The sequence below is a fragment of the Rhinopithecus roxellana genome, chromosome 8 (genome assembly GCF_007565055.1).
Source record: "Rhinopithecus roxellana isolate Shanxi Qingling chromosome 8, ASM756505v1, whole genome shotgun sequence".
NCBI classification, from domain to species: domain Eukaryota; kingdom Metazoa; phylum Chordata; class Mammalia; order Primates; family Cercopithecidae; genus Rhinopithecus; species Rhinopithecus roxellana.
This window is the reverse complement of record NC_044556.1, coordinates 18,291,928-18,311,600: the sequence shown is the minus strand read 5'-3', so window position 1 is coordinate 18,311,600 and position 19,673 is coordinate 18,291,928. Positions and strand designations below refer to the sequence as shown.

Sequence of the window (19,673 nt, the reverse complement as noted above, 5' to 3'; positions counted from 1 at the left end):
AGGCAGCTCCTCCCATCACCTCTGCTCTGGAAACAGTATTTAAAGACATATCCTAGAATTCCCAGTTCCTAGCCATACACGAGGCCCCAGAGCTGGTCCCTAACTCTTTTAGTTCTGGATGTGAACCTAGCTACGACTAAAACCACACCCTGGAGGTCCATCTAAGAGCTGTACAGGGGCTCTCTGCCCAGAGACAGTTGCTCCCGCCACACTCCAGAACTCAGACCGTGTATCAGGGCAGCACAACAGTAGGTCACTTCAAGGCTAGGAATGGTGGCTCACACCTGTCATCACAACACTTTGGGAGGATCGCTTGAGCCCAGCAGTTCTTGAGACCAGCCTGGGCAATACAGCCAAGATCCTGTCTCCACAAAAATTACACAAATGAGTCAGGTGTGGTGGTGTGCACCTGCAGTCCCAGCTGCTCAGGAGGTTTAGGCCAGAGGAGTGCTTGACCCCAGGAGGTCAAGGCTGCTGTGAGCTATGATGGTACCACTGCACTTCAGCCTGAGCAACAGACCAAGACCCTGTCTCTCTTAACAACAACAAAAAGCCTGGCCAACATGGCAAAACCCCGTCTCTACTAAAAATACAAAAAATTAGCCGGGCATGGTGATGCGCACCTGTAACTCGAGCGCAGGAGAATCGCTTAAACCGAGGAGGCGGAGGTTGCAGTGAGCCGAGATCACACCACTGCACTCCAGCCTAAGTGACAGAGCAAGACTTTGTCTCAAAAAAAAAAAGAAAAAGTCACTTCATTCCTGCATATGAAAACGACAGAAATTCAAAAACTCAAAAATCCCCCCCAAATGTGCCATCATAAACTCTCAGGCCACAGACATGTACTCCAACCCTTGCACCACTGCCTGCATTTGCCAGCGCCCAGGCCTTGCACCTGCTGTTCCCTCAGCCTCAGGGTGAGGTCCACAGGGTGCCTCTCAGGCAGGCATCCTTTGACCCCACCTCGGGGTCCCATGGGGCACTGTCTGTCCTGCTCCCTGCCGTGAGCCCAGCACCTGGGTGGAGCCTGCACTCCAGGAGGCCCTCAACACTGTTGGCTAAAGGCCAAGCTCACAAGGCAAAGCGGCTCATCCCTGATTGTCTAATTCCAAGGCTTAAATAAAAGAGAGGGCAGGAGGCCAGGCACAGTGGCTCATACCTGTAATCCCAGCACTCTGGGAAGCCAAAGCAGGAGGATCTTGAGCCCAGGGTTCGAGAACAGACTGGGAAACACAGTGAGGCCTCATCGCTATTCAAAAAAAAAGACAGTTTTGCTCTCGTTGCCTAGGCTGGAGTGCAACGGCGTGATGTTGGCTCATCACAACCTCCGTCTCCCGGGTTCAAGCAATTCTTCTGCTTCAGCCTCCCAAGTAGCTGTGATTACAGGTATGTACCACCACACCTATTTTTAGTAGAGACAGCGTTCCTCCATGTTGGTCTGGCTGGTCTCGAACTCCCAACCTCAGGTAATCCTCCCGTCCTGGCCTCCCAAAGTGCTGAGATTACAGGTTCACGTAAGCCACTGTGCCCAGCCCCCCCAAATTTTTTTAATTAAAAAAATTGTAAAAGAAAAAAAGGGGAGGGAATAGGAAGTCACCACACCCTCAGAGTGATGACTGCCAAGCTGCAGGGTCTCTGAGCCCTCTCAAGGCAGAGGGTTGCCAGGAGGTCTGGCCCCCAAACTGGAAGGATTCTGCCCTGATATTTCCTCTAACTTATTTTGAAAAATTCCAAAGCTACAGAAATCGGACCCCCACACCCCTCCCGCTGGACACCCTCCATCACATCCCCCCGCACTCCGGCTCCCCCTCTTGCTCTCACACACTTATCTTTCCCTGACCTATTTCAGAGTGGTGGGCCCAAGGGGGAGGGCTTTCTCCACATCCCCACAAAATAGCTGGCTCATGAGCGCACCCAGCCTGCCACACTGTTGGCTAATACACATTCGCACATCACCCCAATGTCCTTATAACATCTTTTATAGGTTTTTTAAAATCCAAGTCCCAGTTAATGACTGCATGTGATTTGTGATGTCTCTTTAGCCTCCTTTTAATCTATTAGTTTGAACCACGTAAAACTGCTAGGAGTTGACCATCTTTCACATAGTCCCACCACCCAACACAGCAGTCCCCAGGCTCTCCATTCCTTTATTTTTTTGAGACAGGGTCTTGCTCTGCCACCCAGGCTGGAGTGCGGTGGTAGAATTATAGCTCATTGCAGCCTCAAACTCCTGAACTTAAGAGATCCTCTTGCCTCAGCGTCCCGAGCAGCTGGGACTACAGGTGTGCCTGACGCCTGAAAAGTTTTTAAATTTTTCAATACGTTGCCTAGGCTCACATTTGTTCTTCCCAGAGAGGAAGTGCCTCTCGCCTCCCCCTCACCAATGGCACCTGTGTGGACCGGCAGACCCTTGTTCCAGCCAGATGTGCTAGAGTCCGTGTGAGGTTCATTTCAACAGGCCGAGAATGCAAGGCATCCCCAGCTCACCTCAGGCCGCCCCCGCCTTCCCAGCCCAGGGATCAGCCACTCTCCCAGGAGCCCACAAACTGAGATGAAATCCACTCCACACCTGCAGCAAGAAGCCAAAGTGTGACGATAAGGGGCTCAGTCCAGAAGGTACACACCTCACAGGACAATAACCCAGACCAGACTGCAGCTTCGCGGGATGAAAAGCAGCAGGAGAGGCTGCTCGGAAAGAAGGGCCCAGAGACAGCCATCATCTCAACAGCAGATCTCCAGGATCCCAGGAAAGAATCCGACTGTGGAGAGAGGCTGACTGTTCCTACATATCGGACAATCGTGAAAAGCCATTGTTGACGCTGCTTGTCTGATAATGGCGCTGCAGCTACGCAAAATAGGTGCCCTTTTTTGCTTCTAGAAATGCATACTACATACTGCAGGTCAAAATGGCTGAGTATCACCAATTCACAGGGCTCCACCTCAGACGCAAAGGTGAAATGACACAAGAGACTTGCTTTAAAAACACACACCAGTGAAGAAAAAAAAGAAAACGGAGAAGAAAACCTTCACAACTGTCACATCAGGGAGACAGAGGCACGGGGCTCACTAGCTCTTGTATGTTAGAGAATTCATCATAGATGTTTCTACATGGAGGATGCAGTGGGGCTGCAAACTATGCACTATGGATCCCTGTGCTGAAAAAGAGGTGAGGACGGTGCAGGCAGTGCGGCTCTGACCAATCACCTCTGACTGGGATCTGCAGTCCCCTCTCTCAGAGCTGCCAGGAGCCTGCACTCGCTCTGCAAAGAGCTGATGCTTCAGGAAGGTGCCATGCTCACTGTCGCAAGGGCTCTCCAGAGTCTATGAGCCACCCTTGCACATCTAGACACCACCCTGGCAAAGGCCCATGGGACCTGAGAAGCCCAGTTGGGTTACCCGGCTCTTTTTTTGTTTGTTGTTTTTTGAGGTGGAGTCTCGCTCTGTCGCCCAGGCTGGAGTGCAGTGGCGCGATCTCGGCTCACTGCAAGCTCTGCCTCCCGGGTTCATGCCATTCTCCTGCCTCAGCCTCCCGAGTAGCTGGGACTACAGGCACCCGCCACCACGCCTGGCTAATTTTTTGTATTTTTGGTAGAGACGGGGTTACACTGTGTTAGCCAGGATGGTCTCGATCTCCTGACCTCGTGATCCACCCGCCTCAGCCTCCCAAAGTGCTGGAATTACAAGCATGAGCCACCGCGCCCGGCCGGTTACCCAGCTCTTAAGCAGCTATTCAACCTACACAGAAAAAGGCACGAAGACCTGCTGCCAGCCGTGGTACCCCAGGACCCAGCAGCCCCCCATGTATCAGAGAAAGCAGAACTTTGCTCTCAAAGGAACGTGCTCCAGCAAGGAGAGTTCAAGGTCATGAACCCTCCGTGACAGCGGAGCCCTGAACAGCACTGGTGCCAGGGCCTGGACCCAACCTTCCCACCACGCCCCTCGGTTCTGAATGCCACAGAGCATAGCTGGGTGTCACGGCCCTTCTCTGCCAAGCTAGACTATCCCGACCACCATGAAAGCACTCCCACCACCGTGACAAGCACAAACTGCCTCTCAGTTGTGAGCTGCTGCCCAGCATGTGCCCTTTAGCTTCCCTGCAGCCGCTCTGGGGAGGCCTCTCCCTCTCGCAAGGCCCTCAGGGCAGTGCCTCCCCCAGCGAGAGAGCCCCGGCTCAGCCTGGGGAATTACGGACCCTGATGAGACCACAGGCAGGAGTTGGTGCTGCTTTTTAGTCTGTGGCTCCTTGTGAGGACTGGGAGGGGGCACCCGGTACCCTGGCAGTTCCCACAGGCACACACACTTACACACTTACTCATGCATACACACACGTGCACACGCAGCCCTGACCCCAGTGTCCTCCGTCTCCGCTGCCCTATGGCCCCTCCATCCATTCAGGGTCCAACCTGGGCCACACCGCCCAACCTCCAACACCACGGCCCCTCCCCTAACCCCCACCACTGCCATCTCAGAGCCCTCCTCCGAGCCTTGGTCAAGGCACCCCAGCAGCTCCTAAAGGCTCCAGGACACAGCCCAGCCCCTGCCCTGGCCCCACACTCACCCTCCCTCCTTCTAGGCAAAGTGCTGTGCCCACCCCTCTGCCTGACAGGTACAGCTTCTGAACAACTCCAGAGGCACCATTCCTGCAAGCTTTCCCTTAGCAGGGGAGCCCACCCCTCCGCCTGGGGCCCTCACGGCACTCTGGCCAGGCGGCATGTGCTGTCTTCTAATAGTGCAACCGCGGGGGTCAAAGGCTTCACTCTTCCTCTGCTGGCCTCACTGCCCTCAGTCCCACAAGCACAGCAAGGCCAGGAAGAAAACAGCAGGGGATGGCTGGAGGCCAGGGCCAGGCTGAAGAGGTTGCCCCGGCAGCTCACAGAGGGTGCAAAAGAACATAATAGACATGGGCTCAAAGGCGGGAGCACGGGGCCAGGGCTTGGCCACGTATCTGACCTCCCCAGGGCAGGGCTCAGCCCAAGGGGGTGGACACACCTCCCTAACGGGTGACCTTGGGTATGAGCACAGGGTCTGACAAGGGGTGGTGGGGAGGGAGCAGAAAGGAGCAAAAGAGAAATCAAAGAAATCAGAGACAGCAAGGCACTGCGGTAGTGGCTGCCCAATTCTGTAAGTTTACTAAAACAGCACTAAGTTCTATACTTAAAAACAAAGGGGCCAGGTGTGGTGGCTCATGCCTATAATCTCAGCACCTTGGAAGGCCAAGGTGGGAGATCACCTGAGGTCAGGAGCTCCAGACCAGCCTGGCCAGCAAGGTCAAACCCAGTCTCTACTAAAAATACAAAAATTAGCTGGGCGTGGTGGTGTGCACCTGTAATCCCAGCTACTCAGGCTGAGGCAGGAAAATCGCTTAAATCCGGGAGGCGGAGGTTGTAGTGAACCAAGATCGCGCCACTGCACTCCAGCCTGGGTGACACTGCAAGACTCCGTCTAAATAGAAAAGAAGGGGGTTCCCCGGTAGGTCATCAGACCTCAATCATGCCAAGAGAGAAATGTGGTGGCAGCTGATGGTGGTGAGCTCTTGTGGTGGTGGTAGCTGGACTGAGAGGGAACTCTTTTTAGTTAGACCTGGTATAGTATTAGTTATAACCCCCCACCCCGTCATCCTGAATCTGGGTAATTAATTGGGATAAAAATAGAAGTTGTTTCGTGTATTCACCACTAACAGTAAAGTGTCAGCTCAGGTCACTTTCACATAATCACTGGGACTCTCCTAACAATTTGAAAACACATCCGGTAAGTCTACTAAGGGGTAAGTACTGACCAAACACTTGCCAGCACTCCTCCAGGTAATGGCATCTTATCTCCAATGTTCTGGCACCCTAAAACCACACCTGGGCTACCTGAGGATTCAAAAAAACAAAATGAGCTTTTTTTAAAAAAAAAAGATGGAGTTTTGCTCTTGTTAACCCAGGCTGGAGTGCAGTGGCACAATCTCGGCTCACTGCAACCTCTGCCTCCTGGGTTCAAGCGATTCTCCTGATTCAGCCTCCTGAGTAGCTGGGACTACAGGCATGTGCCACCACACCCAGCTAATTTTGTATTTTTAGTAGAGACAGGATTTCTCCATGTTGGTCAGGCTGGCCTCCGACTCCTGACCTCAGATGATTTGCCCGCCTTGGCCTCTCAAAGTGTTGCGATTACAGGCATGAGCCACCAAGCCCAGCCTGTATTTTCTTCTTTTTATTAAGACAAGATCTCACTCTGTCGCCCAGGCTGGAGTGTAGTAATGCAATCGTGGGTCACTGCAACCTCTGCCTCCCAGGCTCAAGCAATCCTCCCACCTTAGCCTCCTGAGTAGCTGAGGCCACAGGCGCGCGTCACCAGGCCCAGCTGATTTTTGTATTTTTTTTGTACAGATAGGGTTTCACCATTTTGCTCAGGCTTGTCTCAAACTCCTGAGCTCAAATGATCTGCCTTCCTCGGCCTCCCAAAGTACTGGGATTACAGGCATGGGCCATCGTGCCCAGCCACATGCGCAAATTTTAAACTCACCACTTTTAGGAACCCAAGACTGTATGGAACTCACCCTGCCTTGGTCATAATCTCAGGGCTCAGGAGAAGATGGCGTGTTCACCTCCACAAGGATGAGTCAGGACAGCCATCCTTCCAGGAACTCTGACAGCAGTCAGGACAATGGCTTTGAAGACAAAGTAGCAACTTTTTTTTTTTCTTGTTGAGACAGTCTCACTCTGTTGCCCAGGCTGGAGTGCAGTGGCGCAATCTCGGCTCACTGCAAGCTCTGCCTCCCGGGTTCACGCCATTCTTCTGCCTCAGCCTCCCGAGTAGCTGGGACTACAGGTGCCTGCCACCAGGCCCAGCTAATTTTTGTATTTTTTTTTTTTCCGAGACGGAGTCTCGCTCTGTCACCCAGGCTGGAGTGCAGTGGCCAGATCTCAGCTCACTGAAAGCTCCGCCTCCCGGGTTCACGCCATTCTCCTGCCTCAGCCTCCCGAGTAGCTGGGACTACAGGCACCCGCCACCACGCCCGGCTAATTTTTTGTATTTTTTTAGTAGAGACAGGGTTTTACCGTGTTAGCCAGGATGGTCTCGATCTCCTGACCTCGTGATCCGCCTGTCTCGGCCTCCCAAAGTGCTGGGATTACAGGCGTGAGCCACAGCGCCCAGCCAGTAGCAACTTTCTATCCTAAGTATTTTACCACTTGAAAAAGAAAAGTGAGCCCAGGTTTACACACTCAAGCGAAGTGGAGGCAATGCACAGGAGGAGTCTGGCAGGAGGAGAGTGAGGGCTGCACTGGAGGAATGCACAGGAGGAGTCTGGCAGGAGGAGAGTGAGGGCTGGACGACAGGTAGGCCAAGAGCTTTGGCTAGTTGTCCCTTACCATCCAGAAAGACAGCATATTTTTCCTGGGGAAACAACTCATGCACTCAAAGTAAAATCCCAGTATGAGATGACTGTTCAGCTGTGACTCCCACAGGCTACCACGAGTGGAGAGGGAACAGGTAGTGCAGACCTGACCTGAGGATGAAGGAACAAAAGTGGGACCAGTACCAAACAGCATCTACAAGATCACCCAGAGCACCTGCACAAAAACACGCGTGTTGACGCCTAAAAGGTCTGCACCTATCCACAGACCTCATACTTTCAGGTGAGCTAAGAAAAGCAAGTCAAACCAATAGGCACGCATTTTTCCCACTGAACGTACACACTGCTTTGTTTAGCCATTCACCTGCTGATGGCCACTGGGGCTGCTTCCGGTTTGGGGTTCTCATGAATAGAGCTGCTGTCAGCATTTGGCGAAGCCCTACATACGCACACCTTCAACTATGCTAGGTCACAGGTAGGTGTATGGCATGAGAGTTCCGGGCAGCACTTTCGCCAGGCACAATGGCTCATGCTGTAATCCCAACACTTGGGAGGCCTGGAGTGAGAGGATCTCTTGAGTCCAGGAGTTCAAGACCAGACTGGGTAACATGGCAAAACCCCATCTCTACAAAAAATAGAAAAATCAGCCAGATATGGTGGCACACACCTGTAGTCCCAGCTACCTGGGAGGCTGAGGTGGGAGAATCACTTGAGCCCAGGAGGTCGAGGCTGCAGTGAGCCATGATCACGCCACTACCTGGTGACAGAGTGAGACTTTGCCTTAAAACAAAAACACAAAACCCAAGTAGCACTTTCAGCCTTTTAAAAAAAAGTGTGCCAGGCCAGGCGCAGTGGCTCACGCCTGTAATCTCAGCACTTTAGGAGGTAGAGGAGGGCAGATCACAAGGTCAGGAGATCAAGACCATCCTGACTAACATGGTGAAACCCTGCCCTATAAATATATAAAAAATTAGCCGGGTGTGGTAGCATGCACCTGTAGTCCCAGTTACTAGGGAGGATGAGGCAGGAGAATCACTTCAGCCCGGGAGGTGGAGGTTGCTGTGAGCGAGACTGCACCACTGCACTCCAGCCTAGGCAACAGAGCAAGACTGTCTCAAAAAAAAAAAAAAAAGTGTGCCACGGGAATGGATGGGTAGTGATATCTCCCTGACTTTTCTTTCCAGTTTCATTGAGGTATAATTGACATACCATAAGCTGCAAATGTTTAGTGTGCCATTTTAAAAACTGACACGTCAATGTACTTAAACACCCATAAAACTGTCACTACAATCACAATAATAAAAACATACATCACCCCCAAGTTTCCTGTGCCCTTTGTCACCTGCCTCCCCTTTCCCTCCCCTTTCCCCTTTCTGTCCAGCCACCACTGGTCTGCTTTCTATTGCTGCAGGCTAGCTGGCACTTTCTAGAATTTTGTATGAATTAAATTATACGATGAATCACACATTCAAAAAAGTAATTATTATGAGACACATCCATGTGGTTGCAAGTATCAATAGTTTGTTCCTTAATACTGAACAGTATTTCCAACTCTTAAGAGTTTCACTTTAATTCCCGTTTGGAGGATACAGGGCAGAAGCTACAGTCAAGAGGAAATATTCCAACCAGGCAGACCAAAAGACTTGTAACACCAGCTATTATGCAAAGGACTTCTGAAATTACCTTCACTGTCCTGGGAGCAGGAGAGGTGGAAGCAGAGATGGGCCCAGGAAAGGGTCGGATGCTTGAAAACTGTCCCTTTATCTTGACACTTGGCAATACTGTGTCAGTGCTTTTCATCCCAGGATCTCAAGGGCTTTGATAAGTATCAGTTTCATTTCATAAACAAGAAAAGGAGTGTTACCTGAGCCAGTCCTGAGTATAGGGAGTCACCCCTGCTGCCACTTTCCCACCCCGGTGGGGACACATACTCTTGTCTTTCAACAGACATTAAGGAAAAACCAACTGTGCAAAACCAGTTCAGGTGCGGTTGGTATGGAAAGCGGCTACACACTGGAAAACAGTCTCGCAGCTGCTGAAACCATTAAACCCAGAGTTACTATGCGGCCCAGTACGTCTATAAACACATCCACGCAGAAACCTGTACATGCATGGCCACAGCAATGCTATTCACAAGAGCCAAGAGGTGGAAACAACCCAAATGTCCATCAACGGAAGACAAGATAAACAAAACGTGGTCCATCCATCTGGACCATTCCACCAATGGAATATTACTCAGCCTTAAAAACGAATGAAATGCTGGCCAGGTGTGGTGGCTTACGCTTGTAATCTCAGCACTTTGGGAGGCCAAGGCAGGCGGATCACAAGGTCAAGAGATCGAGACCATCTGGCCAACACGGCGAAACCCCGTTTCTACTAAAAATACAAAAATTGGGCCGGGCGCGGTGGCTCAAGGCTGTAATCCCAGCACTTTGGGAGGCCGAGACGGGTGGATCACGAGGTCAGGAGATCGAGACCATCCTGGCTAACACGGTGAAACCCCGTCTCTACTAAAAAATACAAAAAACTAGCCGGGCGAGGTGGTGGGCGCCTGTAGTCCCAGCTACTCGGGAGGCTGAGGCAGGAGAATGGTGTGAACCTGGGAGGCGGAGCTTGCAGCGAGCTGAGATCCGGCCACTGCACTCCAGCCCAGGAGACAAAAAAAAAAAAAAAAAAAAAAAAAAAGCTGGGCGTGGCGGCACTTATCTGTAATCCCAGCTACTAGGGAGGCTGAAGCAGGAGAATCGCTTGAACACGCGAGGCAGAGGTTGCAGTGAGCCAAGATAGCGCCACTGCACTCCAGCCTGGGCAACAGAGCAAGATTCTGCCTCAAAAAAAAAAAAAAAAAAGGAATGAAATGCTGACACATGCCACAGCGTGGATGAACCTCGATCACGTTCATTTTCCTGAATGCTCGGCCAGGGAGTAGCTACAAGGTGAGCCTCGTAGCTACTTCTCACACATCATGCAGAGTGAAAGGAGCCAGACACAAAACACCACATATGATATGATTCCATTCATGTGAAATGCCCAGAACAGGCACATCTTGAGACAGAAAGCAGGTGAGTGGTTGCCAAGGGCTGGGGAAGGGAGGACAGATGGGCTAAGGGGTGCAGGGTTTATTTCTGGGGTGACATAAATGTTCTGAAGTTTACTGTGGTAATGGCTGCACAACTCTGAATATATTAAAAGCCGCCGAACCGTACACTTTAAATGGGTAAACTGTATGGTGCGGCAAGTGAATTCTATTTCAATAAAGCTGTTAAGCAAAAGTGACTGCAGGGCACTTGACAGCTGATTGCCACTTGCCCAGTAAAATAAAAATTAAAAAACAGAATGAGAAGCTTTCTGAGTCCTTCCAGGAGCCCCCAACTTAACAGCTGGTTACACAGCCAACTCCTGAGGACAAACAGGGAAAGTCTTCCCAAATGTCTTAGCAGACACTGCCATCAATCCACACAAGTGATAACTTTCTTCCACTTTCCCTTGAATTATATACACAGACTTCCTTGCCCCCAAATTCCAGTCTTCCCCTTGTGATGCAAAGGGATGCCACTCCCATTCCCCACTAACAAATCCAAATTACAGGTAACAGGTGGGTGGGGCATCTGGGTCAATTAAAAGTAGCACAGGACAAACCATCTGATGTCATCAGAACTCCAGTGAGCTCAACTGCAATGTTTACCTCCAGGGGAGTGTTTTAATGCTCTCCTTTTGTACAGCCCAGTGTGTTCAGGTGCACAAAAAAAAATCAATTGTTTCAACTGAAAGAGAAGGACATGGGCCACACTTAATCCCAAACGGAATGCCAGAAACAAAAGTAGAAAAAGGCTGCCCCAGGTTTGCTGTTTTATGCTGGCCACAGTTAAAAGGATTCACAAGAAAATGATTACCTTTGACACCAGCCAACCACCGCCCCCTCCCCCAATCCGCGCTGTCACGATCATGGCTCACTGCTCCACAGAGATCTTTACCCTGAGTCTCCCCGACAGGCTGGATGTCAGATTACAGACAGCCTAGACAGTCGACTAACACATGGATCTAGGTTTCCTTTATGTTTAAAAGGAACAAAAATCCAACTGCCACCCCCATTTCACAGCTGCGGAAGCAGAAAGGTCTACAGGGCATAAAAACTACAAGGAGGCGGGGCCTCCGCAGGTCCTGCTCCCTTCTTCAGGGGAACTCTCCTCTCTCCCTCCCTCCCTCCCTTCACAAAATGTAAACAAAACTGAAAAAACCACCTATACGTGCACACCTGTTCTCCCCACACCCAACTTTCTATTTTAAGGAATATGGGGTTAGAATGAGTCAAATGTTTTTTGCTTCCATTAGGGGCTAAAAGAAAGCCCAAGTGGGTGGTCTACCCACGGGAATGACTCAACCGACTACTACGTAAGCCCCCCTCATGCAAGGACAGGGTCTGAGCTCACTTAGGATGAGCAAGGAGTGGTTCCCCCAGCTTTGAAACACCAGCACATGCCAAGGGACACCTGTGCCAAGGTGAGCCTCGGAGCTACTCCCTGTCGGAGCATTCAGGAAAATAAACCTGAGCGAGGGGTCAGGCACAAAGCAAGCCTAAGGTGAAAGCAACCTGAGATCCAGAGGATGATGAGGACATTCCCCTGGACCCCGGTGCAACTCGCGCCCCCCCCCCCCCCCCCCCCCCCGCCAGCCCCTCTCCCACCCCAGGCAGGCAGCACCCAGGACCAGGAAATGCATGCCTGATAACTTCTCCCAACCCAAGTCCCCATTTAAAATACCTAAGTAATCCTTCTCTAAACATCCACATCATTAAAAATGAGTTTCCAACGTGGCAGATCCATTTATGTAAACCCATTACTGCTATCTTATTGGAGGAACAAAACTCAAACCCAACTTTTCCAAGGCAAAAGTTGTGGAGTTATGTAACAGGTCGGTTTCAGCAACAGGCGATGCAAGAAAAAACAAAACACAAACTGCTTCCTGAATGATCTTAATAGCCAGCCAATGTGTGCTCCTCCATGGGAGGCAAAAATTCTTCCCTGCCTCAATCTTCCGCTGACCAGCGCCCTTATGCTTGGGAAAATCCGAACCTACGGCTCCGTGACTGTGAAAGGGGGGACGCCCAGATGGCTGAGACCACAGATGGGAGGTGGGACAGTGCGGCCGGACCCACCAGTGGGGAGACAGGGCAGAATCCCCGGACCAGGCCAGAGACGGGATTAGGGCAGGTCACCCTGGATACTCCCGGAAGGGGACTGAGGGAAGTCACTCAAGATCTGGCCTGAGCAAGACCCGGCCCAGGCCGTAGGGGAACTGAGGGCAGAAAACCGAGACCTGAGAAAGAGGGACCAGGGCAGGTCACCCTAGCCTAGATGGAGTGGAAGAACTCAGATAAGTCAGGGGGCAGGTTACTCCAGGCCAGGCTGGTTGTGGGACACAAGGCAGGCAGGTCAGCCCGGGCCCAGGCGGAGGAGCAAACCCAGCCGGAGTAAAGGAAGAGGGTCAGGTTAGCTCGGACCCGAAAGGAGTGGAGGACTCGAGGCAAGTCGGCCAGGCCCGGGAGTTGGGGGCCGAAGGAACTCAGCCAGGTCCCGGCCGGAGCGGGAGACCCGGGGCAGATCAGGCCAGGCCTAGGCAGAGTGCAGGACCTGGGGCAGGTAAGCTCAGGCCCAGCAGGAGTAGGGAACCCAGGGCAGGTCGCCCCAGGACCGGCCGCGACGGGTGACTCCGGGCAAACCCAGACCCGGCCCGAGACGGGCTAAGGACAGGTCTCAGGCGCCGAGGCTGGGCCCGGGCTTCCGGCGCCGCCATGTGCCGCTCACCTGCGCGTCGAGCTGTCCCGCCGCGGCGCCCGCGCCCGCGCCGCCTGGGCCTCCCGCGCCGCCACCGCCCGGGCCGCCGGGGCCGCCGGGGGGCGTCTGCGTCTGGCTAGGAAGAGTAAAGTCGGTGAATTCGAACTCGGAGCCCTGTGTATCAGCGCCGAGCAGCTCGGCCTCCTCCGTGTCCAGGAAAGTGAGAGTCTGAGAGCTGGGCCCGTACGCCTCCACGCTCATGGTGCTGCCGGGCAGGGCCCTCTGGCCGGCTCCGCGCCGCACTCGAGCCCGCCGCCGCGCTGAGGCCTAGGCCGCAGGCCTCGGGTCGCTGCCGCTGTCGTCCCTGTGCGCCCGGAAAGGACCGAACCGCCCTCCCCGGCGCCAGCCGGACCGAGATGCAAGAGTGCCGAGCCGCCGCCGCTGCCGCCGAGCCCCTCCGCGCCTCAGTTCCCCTCGAAGCCGCCCGCCGCTCGCAGCCCCGGGCAGGAACTGCCGCCACCGCCGCCGTCGCCGTGCGCGTGCGCGAGCCCGACGCCGGCGGAAGCGCGCGCGCTCTTCGCGGACGCCGGGTGCCCAGCGGGACGACGGGACGCGCAACGCGCACGCGCAGGGGGTGAGGCTTTCAACCGCCGTCGCGGCAGCCCCTCGAGGACTTGGTCCCGCCCCAACTGCTAATTGGGGACTCCCGGGCGGCGGGCGGTGTGGACCTGGTGGTCTGCACCTGTGGTCGCTGCGATAGTGTTTCGGTTTAATTGAGCGCTAGCCGAATAGCCTACGTAGGTGGTCTCGGAATGCCCAACTGGAGAGGATGGACAGGGACGACGCGCTCCCACTCCTGGCAAAAGCTGCTTGGAACTCAGTTTCCCCATCTGTAAAATGGGGGTGCCTCGCACATAGTAAATGCTCCTTGTGCATTGGTTTAATAAGGGAGTGGGGCTAGGCGCGGTGGTCACACCTGTAATCCCAACACTCGGAGGCTGAGGCGGGAGAACTGCTTGAACTCAGGAGTTCGAGACCAGCCTGGGAAACGAAGTGAGACTCCATCTCTACAAAAAATACAAAAATTAGGCCGGGCACCGTGGCTCACGCCTGTAATCCCAGCACTTTGGGAGGCCGAGGCGGGCGGATCGCGAGGTCAGGAACTCGAGACCATCCTGGCTAACACGGTGAAATCCCAGTCTCGACTAAAAATACAAAAAAATTAGCCAGGCGTGGTGGCACGAGCCTGTAGTCCCAGCTACTTGGGAGATTGAGGCAGGAGAATCTCTTGAACCTAGGAGGCGGAGCTTGCAGTGAGCCAAGATTGCGCCACTGCACTCCAGCCTGGGCGACAGAGTGAGACTCCGTCTCAAAAAAAAAAAAAAAAAAAAAAAAAAAAAAGCCGGGCGCGGTGGCTCAAGCCTGTAATCCCAGCACTTTGGGAGGCCGAGACGGGCGAATCACAAGGTCAGGAGATCGAGACCATCCTGGCTAACACGGTGAAACCCCGTCTCTACTAAAAAATACAAAAAACTAGCTGGGCGAGGTGGCGGGCGCCTGTAGTCCCAGCTACTCGGGAGGCTGAGGCAGGAGAATGGCGTGAACCCGAAAGGCGGAGCTTGCAGTGAGCCGAGATCTGGCCACTGCACTCCAATTTGGGCGACAGAGCAAGACTCCGTCTCAAAAAAAAAAAAAAAAAAAAAAGCTAAAAAAAATGAGCTAAGTGTGGTGGTTCTCACCTGTAGTCCCAGCTACTAGGGAGGCTGAGGTGCGAGGATCGCTTGACCCTGGGAGGTTGAGGCTGCAGTGAACCAAGATTGCACCACTGCACTTCAGGCTGGGTGACAGAGCGAGACCCTGTCTCAAAAATAAGTAAAATAAATGAATGGGGATAGTCTTATGTACTGGGCCTGGCTCTTGGAAGTGATGGTTGCTGCTGTTCCTGATGCCTCTGCTGCTGTTATTATACCATTACTATTTTTGCTATGATTATTATTTAGTGGACATATACAGCAAAACAACAGGAAGCACATGGTGTGTGGTGGAATCTAGAGCTAACCACTTATCAGCTGTGTGAAATTATACAAGTGAGGTAGGCCGGGCGCGATGTCTCAAGCCTGTAGTCCCAGCACTTTGGGAGGCCTAGGTGGGGGGATCACGAGGTCAGGAGACTGAGAGCATCCTGGCTAACAGGGTGAAACCCCGTCTCTACTAAAAATACAAAAAATTAGCTGGGCTGGTGGCAGGCGCCTGTATTCCCAGCTACTGGGGAGGCTGAGGCAGGAGAATGGCATGAACCCAGGAGGCGGAGCTTTCAGTGAGCCGAGATCGCACCACTACACTCCAGACTGGGCAACAGAGTGAGACTACGTCTCAAAAAAAAAAAAAAAAAGAAATTATACAGGTGACTTAAACTCTCTGAGCCTAGGGTTTCTGTTGCCATTAAGGTAGGATAGGAAGCCTGGGCAAGGTGGCTCTTTCCTGAAATCCCAGCACTTTAGGAGGTAGAGGCAAGAGGATCACTTGAGCCCAGGAGTTTGAGGACTGCGGTAAGCTATGATTGTACCACTGCACTCCAGCCTGGGTGACAGAGATCGTATGTGTGTGTGCATGTTAATATATATTTATATATGTTAATATATATTAATAGAGTGACTAGTAGCTCGTTTATTCCTCTCATATGATATATGGTTGCTGCTGATATATATATATATGTATATATATATATTTATGTATATGATGGAGCCTGGCGTGGTGTCTCACGACTGTAATCTCAGCACTTTCAGAGGCCGAGGTGGGCAGATCACTTGAGATCAGGAGTTCGAGACCAGCCTGACCAACATGGTGAAATCAGTCTCTACTAAAAATACAACAATTAGCCGGGCATGGTGCGTGCCTGTAATCCCAGCTACTCGGGAGGCTGAGGCAGGATGATTGCTTGAACCCAGGAGGCAGAGGCCGCAGTGAGCCAACATTGCACCCCTGCACTCTAGCCTGGGCGATAGAGCGAGACTCCGTCTCAAAAAAAAAAAGATATATATGATGTATATTATATATCTCACTGTATATATGAGAGGAATAAATGAGCTACTAGTCACTTTATTATATAGAGAGAGATAGTATGTATATATACATACACACACTATTTATATATATAAGAATAAATGAGCTACTAGTCACTCTATTATATATAGATAGGGAGTGTGTGTGTGTGTATATATATATGCACTCTCTCTATATATACACATATGTATGTATATATATGAGAGGAATAAATGAACTACCAGTCACTCTCTTAATATGTAGTTCCATAAGGACAGGGGGTTGGCCTGTTTCATTATGATCTTCCGCACGGAGAGAATGATGCCTCATATAGTAGGTGCTCAATGAAAAGTCTTCTGACACTTTAAATCCAAGGTAAGCTACTGGTTTATGGGCCTTAATTTCATAACCCCAGGCGTCCGCTTCCTCTCTGGTAAAGTATCTTGGAAAACATCCCCCATTTACCTTTCTGTCCCAAGATTCTGCTGCTCTTTAAATAAGTCAGCTGAAAGCGCTCCTAGCTTGCACAGCTGAGCTAAAAGTTCCCGATTTGCCATGGTTCCTTATTTTCCAATTTGCCTGTTTATCATGACAGGAACAGAGGTTCTATTTTCCTTCTTCACATTTTTTTTTTTTTTTTCCCTGAGATGGAGTTTCACTCAGTCGCCCAGGCTGGAATACAGTGGTGCAATCTTGGCTCACTGCAACCTCTGCCTCCTGGGTTCAAGCAATTCTCCTGCCTCAGCCTCCCAAGTAGCTGGGATTACAGGTGCCTGCCAGCGTGCCCGGCTAATTTTTTTGTATTTTTAGTAGAGATGGGGTTTTACCATGTTGGCCAGGCTGGTCTCAAACTCCTGACCTCAGGTGATCCACCTGCCTCTGCCTCTCAGAGTGCTGAGATTACAGGTGTGAGCCACAGCCTTCTTCACTCTTTTTCAGGGACAAGGCATAGTGGCTCATGTCCATAATCACAACTCTTTGGAAGATTGAGGTGACGATTACTTGAGGTTAGGAGTGCAAGACCAGCCTAGGAAACAGCAAAACCCCATCTCTACAAAAAATAAATAAAAATAACATTTTGCGGGGAGCTCCTAGCATGCACTAAACTGTAGGAATATAGACAATGAATAAAAGTAGTCTGCCTCTCCAGGAAGGCACAGTTTAAGGGGTAATACTGACAGACCAACAGATAATTTTAATATCATACAAATCTCTCTTTGGAACACATCCTGTTGAATTTGTAGACAAATTTCAGATCAATTTAGTAACAACTATCAGAGTTTTTATTTATTTATTTATTTTTAGACAAGGTCTTGCTCTGTCACCCAGATTGGGGTGCAGTGGTGTCACCCGGCTCACTGCAGTCTCAACCTTCTGGGCTCGAGGGATCCTCCCACCTCAGCCTCATGAGTAGCAGGGACTACAGGCATGCACCACCACAGACAGCTATCTTTTAAATTGTTTGTAGAGACAGGGCCTCACTATGTTGCTCAGGCTGGTCTCAATCTTCTGGGCTCAAGCGATCCTCCCTCCTCAGCCTCCCAAAGTCCTGGGATTACAGGCGTCAGCCACCACACCCAGCCCACCTTTCAGAGTTTTAATTGCCCCTCTCCCACTTTGATCCACCTACTCCATTTCTAAGAATCTCCTCTTATTTCCTATATGCACTCACAATCGCAAAGTGACATTGGGATGGTACATTAGAATACATCTATTTAAAGACTGTCCGGGCGCAGTGTCTCACGCCTGTAATCCCAGCACTTTGGAGGGCCGAGGCGGGTAGATCACGAAGTCAGGAGATCGAGGCCATCCTGGCTAACACAGTGAAACCCCATCTCTACTAAAAATACAAAAAAATTAGCCGGGCATGGTGGCAGGCGCCTGTAGTTCCAGCTACTCAGGAGGCTGAGGCAGAAGAATGGCATGAACCCAGGAGGCGGAGCTTGCAGTGAGCCGAGATTGCACCACTGCACTCCAGCCTGGGCGACAGAGCGAGACTCCGTCTCAAAAAAAAAAAAAAAGAAAAGAAAATTAACTAATATGAATCTGTGATTCATATTGATTAAAAATATGTTTCTAAATTATGGAGTTAAAGAAAAAATTAAAAGAGAAATTAGAAAGTACTTTAAAATGAATAAAAATTCAAATATAAAATACCAAAATTATGAGATGGAGCAAAAACAGTGCTCAGAGGGAAATTCATAGCTATAAATGTCTTCATCAAAACAGAGGCTCTTGGCTGGGCACAGTGGCTAATACCTATAATCCCAGCAATTTGAAAGGCCGAGGCGGGCAGATCACTTGAGGTCAGGAGTTCAAGACCAGCATGGCCAACGTGGTGAAACCCCATCTCTATTGAAAATACAAAAATTAGCTGGGTGTAGTGGCACACACTTAAAATCCCACCTACTAGGGAGGCTAAGGCAGGAGAATCACTTGAACCCAGGAGGCAGAGGTTGCAGTGAGCTGAGATCTCGCCACTGCACTCCAGCCTGGGCAACAGAATGGGACTCTGTCTAAAAAACAAAAAACAAACAAAACACAGAGGATCTCAAATCAATAACTTAAGCTTCCTACATTAAGAAACTAGAAGTAGATGAGCAAATAAACCCAAAGAGGGAAGGAAATACTAAAGATTAGAACAGAGAAAAATAAGAGAGGGAATAAAATGCATGGCTGGGCACAGTGGCTGATGCCTGACACTGGCACTTTGGGAGGCTGAAATGGGAGAATCACTTGACCTCAGGAGTTTAAGACCAACCTGGGTAACATAGCAAGATCTCATCTCTACTAAAAATAAATCGTTCAGGCATGGTGGTGGGCGCCTGTGGTTCCAGACACTCAGGAGGCTCAGATAGGCGGATTCCTTGAGCCTGGGAGGTCGAGGCTGCAGTGAGCTATGACTGTGCCACTGTACTTCAGCCTGTGCAACAAAGTAAGACCTTCTCTCAAAAAAACAATAAAACAGAAAAAAAAAAAAAGTAACAGGAAAAATGAACAAAACTAAAAGTTGGTTATCTGAAAAAATTAAGAAAATTGACGGCCAGGCGTGGTGGCTCACGAGTGTAATCCTAGCACTTTGGAAGGCCGAGGAGGGCAAATCACCTGAGGTCGGGATTTCGAGACCAGCCTCACCAACATGGAGAAACCCCATCTCTACTAAAAATACAAAAAATTAGCTGGGCTTGGTGCTGCGTGCCTGTAATCCCAGTTACTTGGGAGACTGAGGCAGGAGAATTGCTTGAACCCAGGAGGTGGTGATTGCAGTGAGTGGAGATTGCACCATTGCACTCCATCCTGGGCAACAAGAGCGTAACTCCATCTCCAAAAAAAAAAAAAAAAAGAAAGAAAATTGATGCAACTTTAGCTAGATTGACCAAGGAAAAGAGGAAAGAGACTCAGATTACTAAAATCAGGAATGAAAGGGAAGACAATACTACTGGCTTTACAGAAACAGAAAAGAGTGTAAGCTATGAGCAATTGGGGCCGGGCGCAGTGGCTCACATCTGTAATCCCAG

The 19,673-nt window shown here is 51.0% G+C and overlaps 1 protein-coding gene across 4 annotated transcripts in view; it reads right to left on the bottom strand.

The window, feature by feature from the left end:
• UPF1 (UPF1 RNA helicase and ATPase) overlaps nucleotides 1-13,658 on the bottom strand; it is a 38,462-nt gene extending 24,804 nt beyond the window's left edge. For all 4 annotated transcript variants that reach the window (XM_030936053.1, XM_030936054.1, XM_030936055.1 and 1 more), the window contains exon 1: nucleotides 13,144-13,658. In XM_030936053.1, the coding sequence (XP_030791913.1) occupies nucleotides 13,144-13,374 (231 nt within the window). In that variant the 5' untranslated portion in view covers nucleotides 13,375-13,658. The remainder of the gene's footprint in view (nucleotides 1-13,143) is intronic.
• Nucleotides 13,659-19,673: the final 6,015 nt, after the last annotated feature.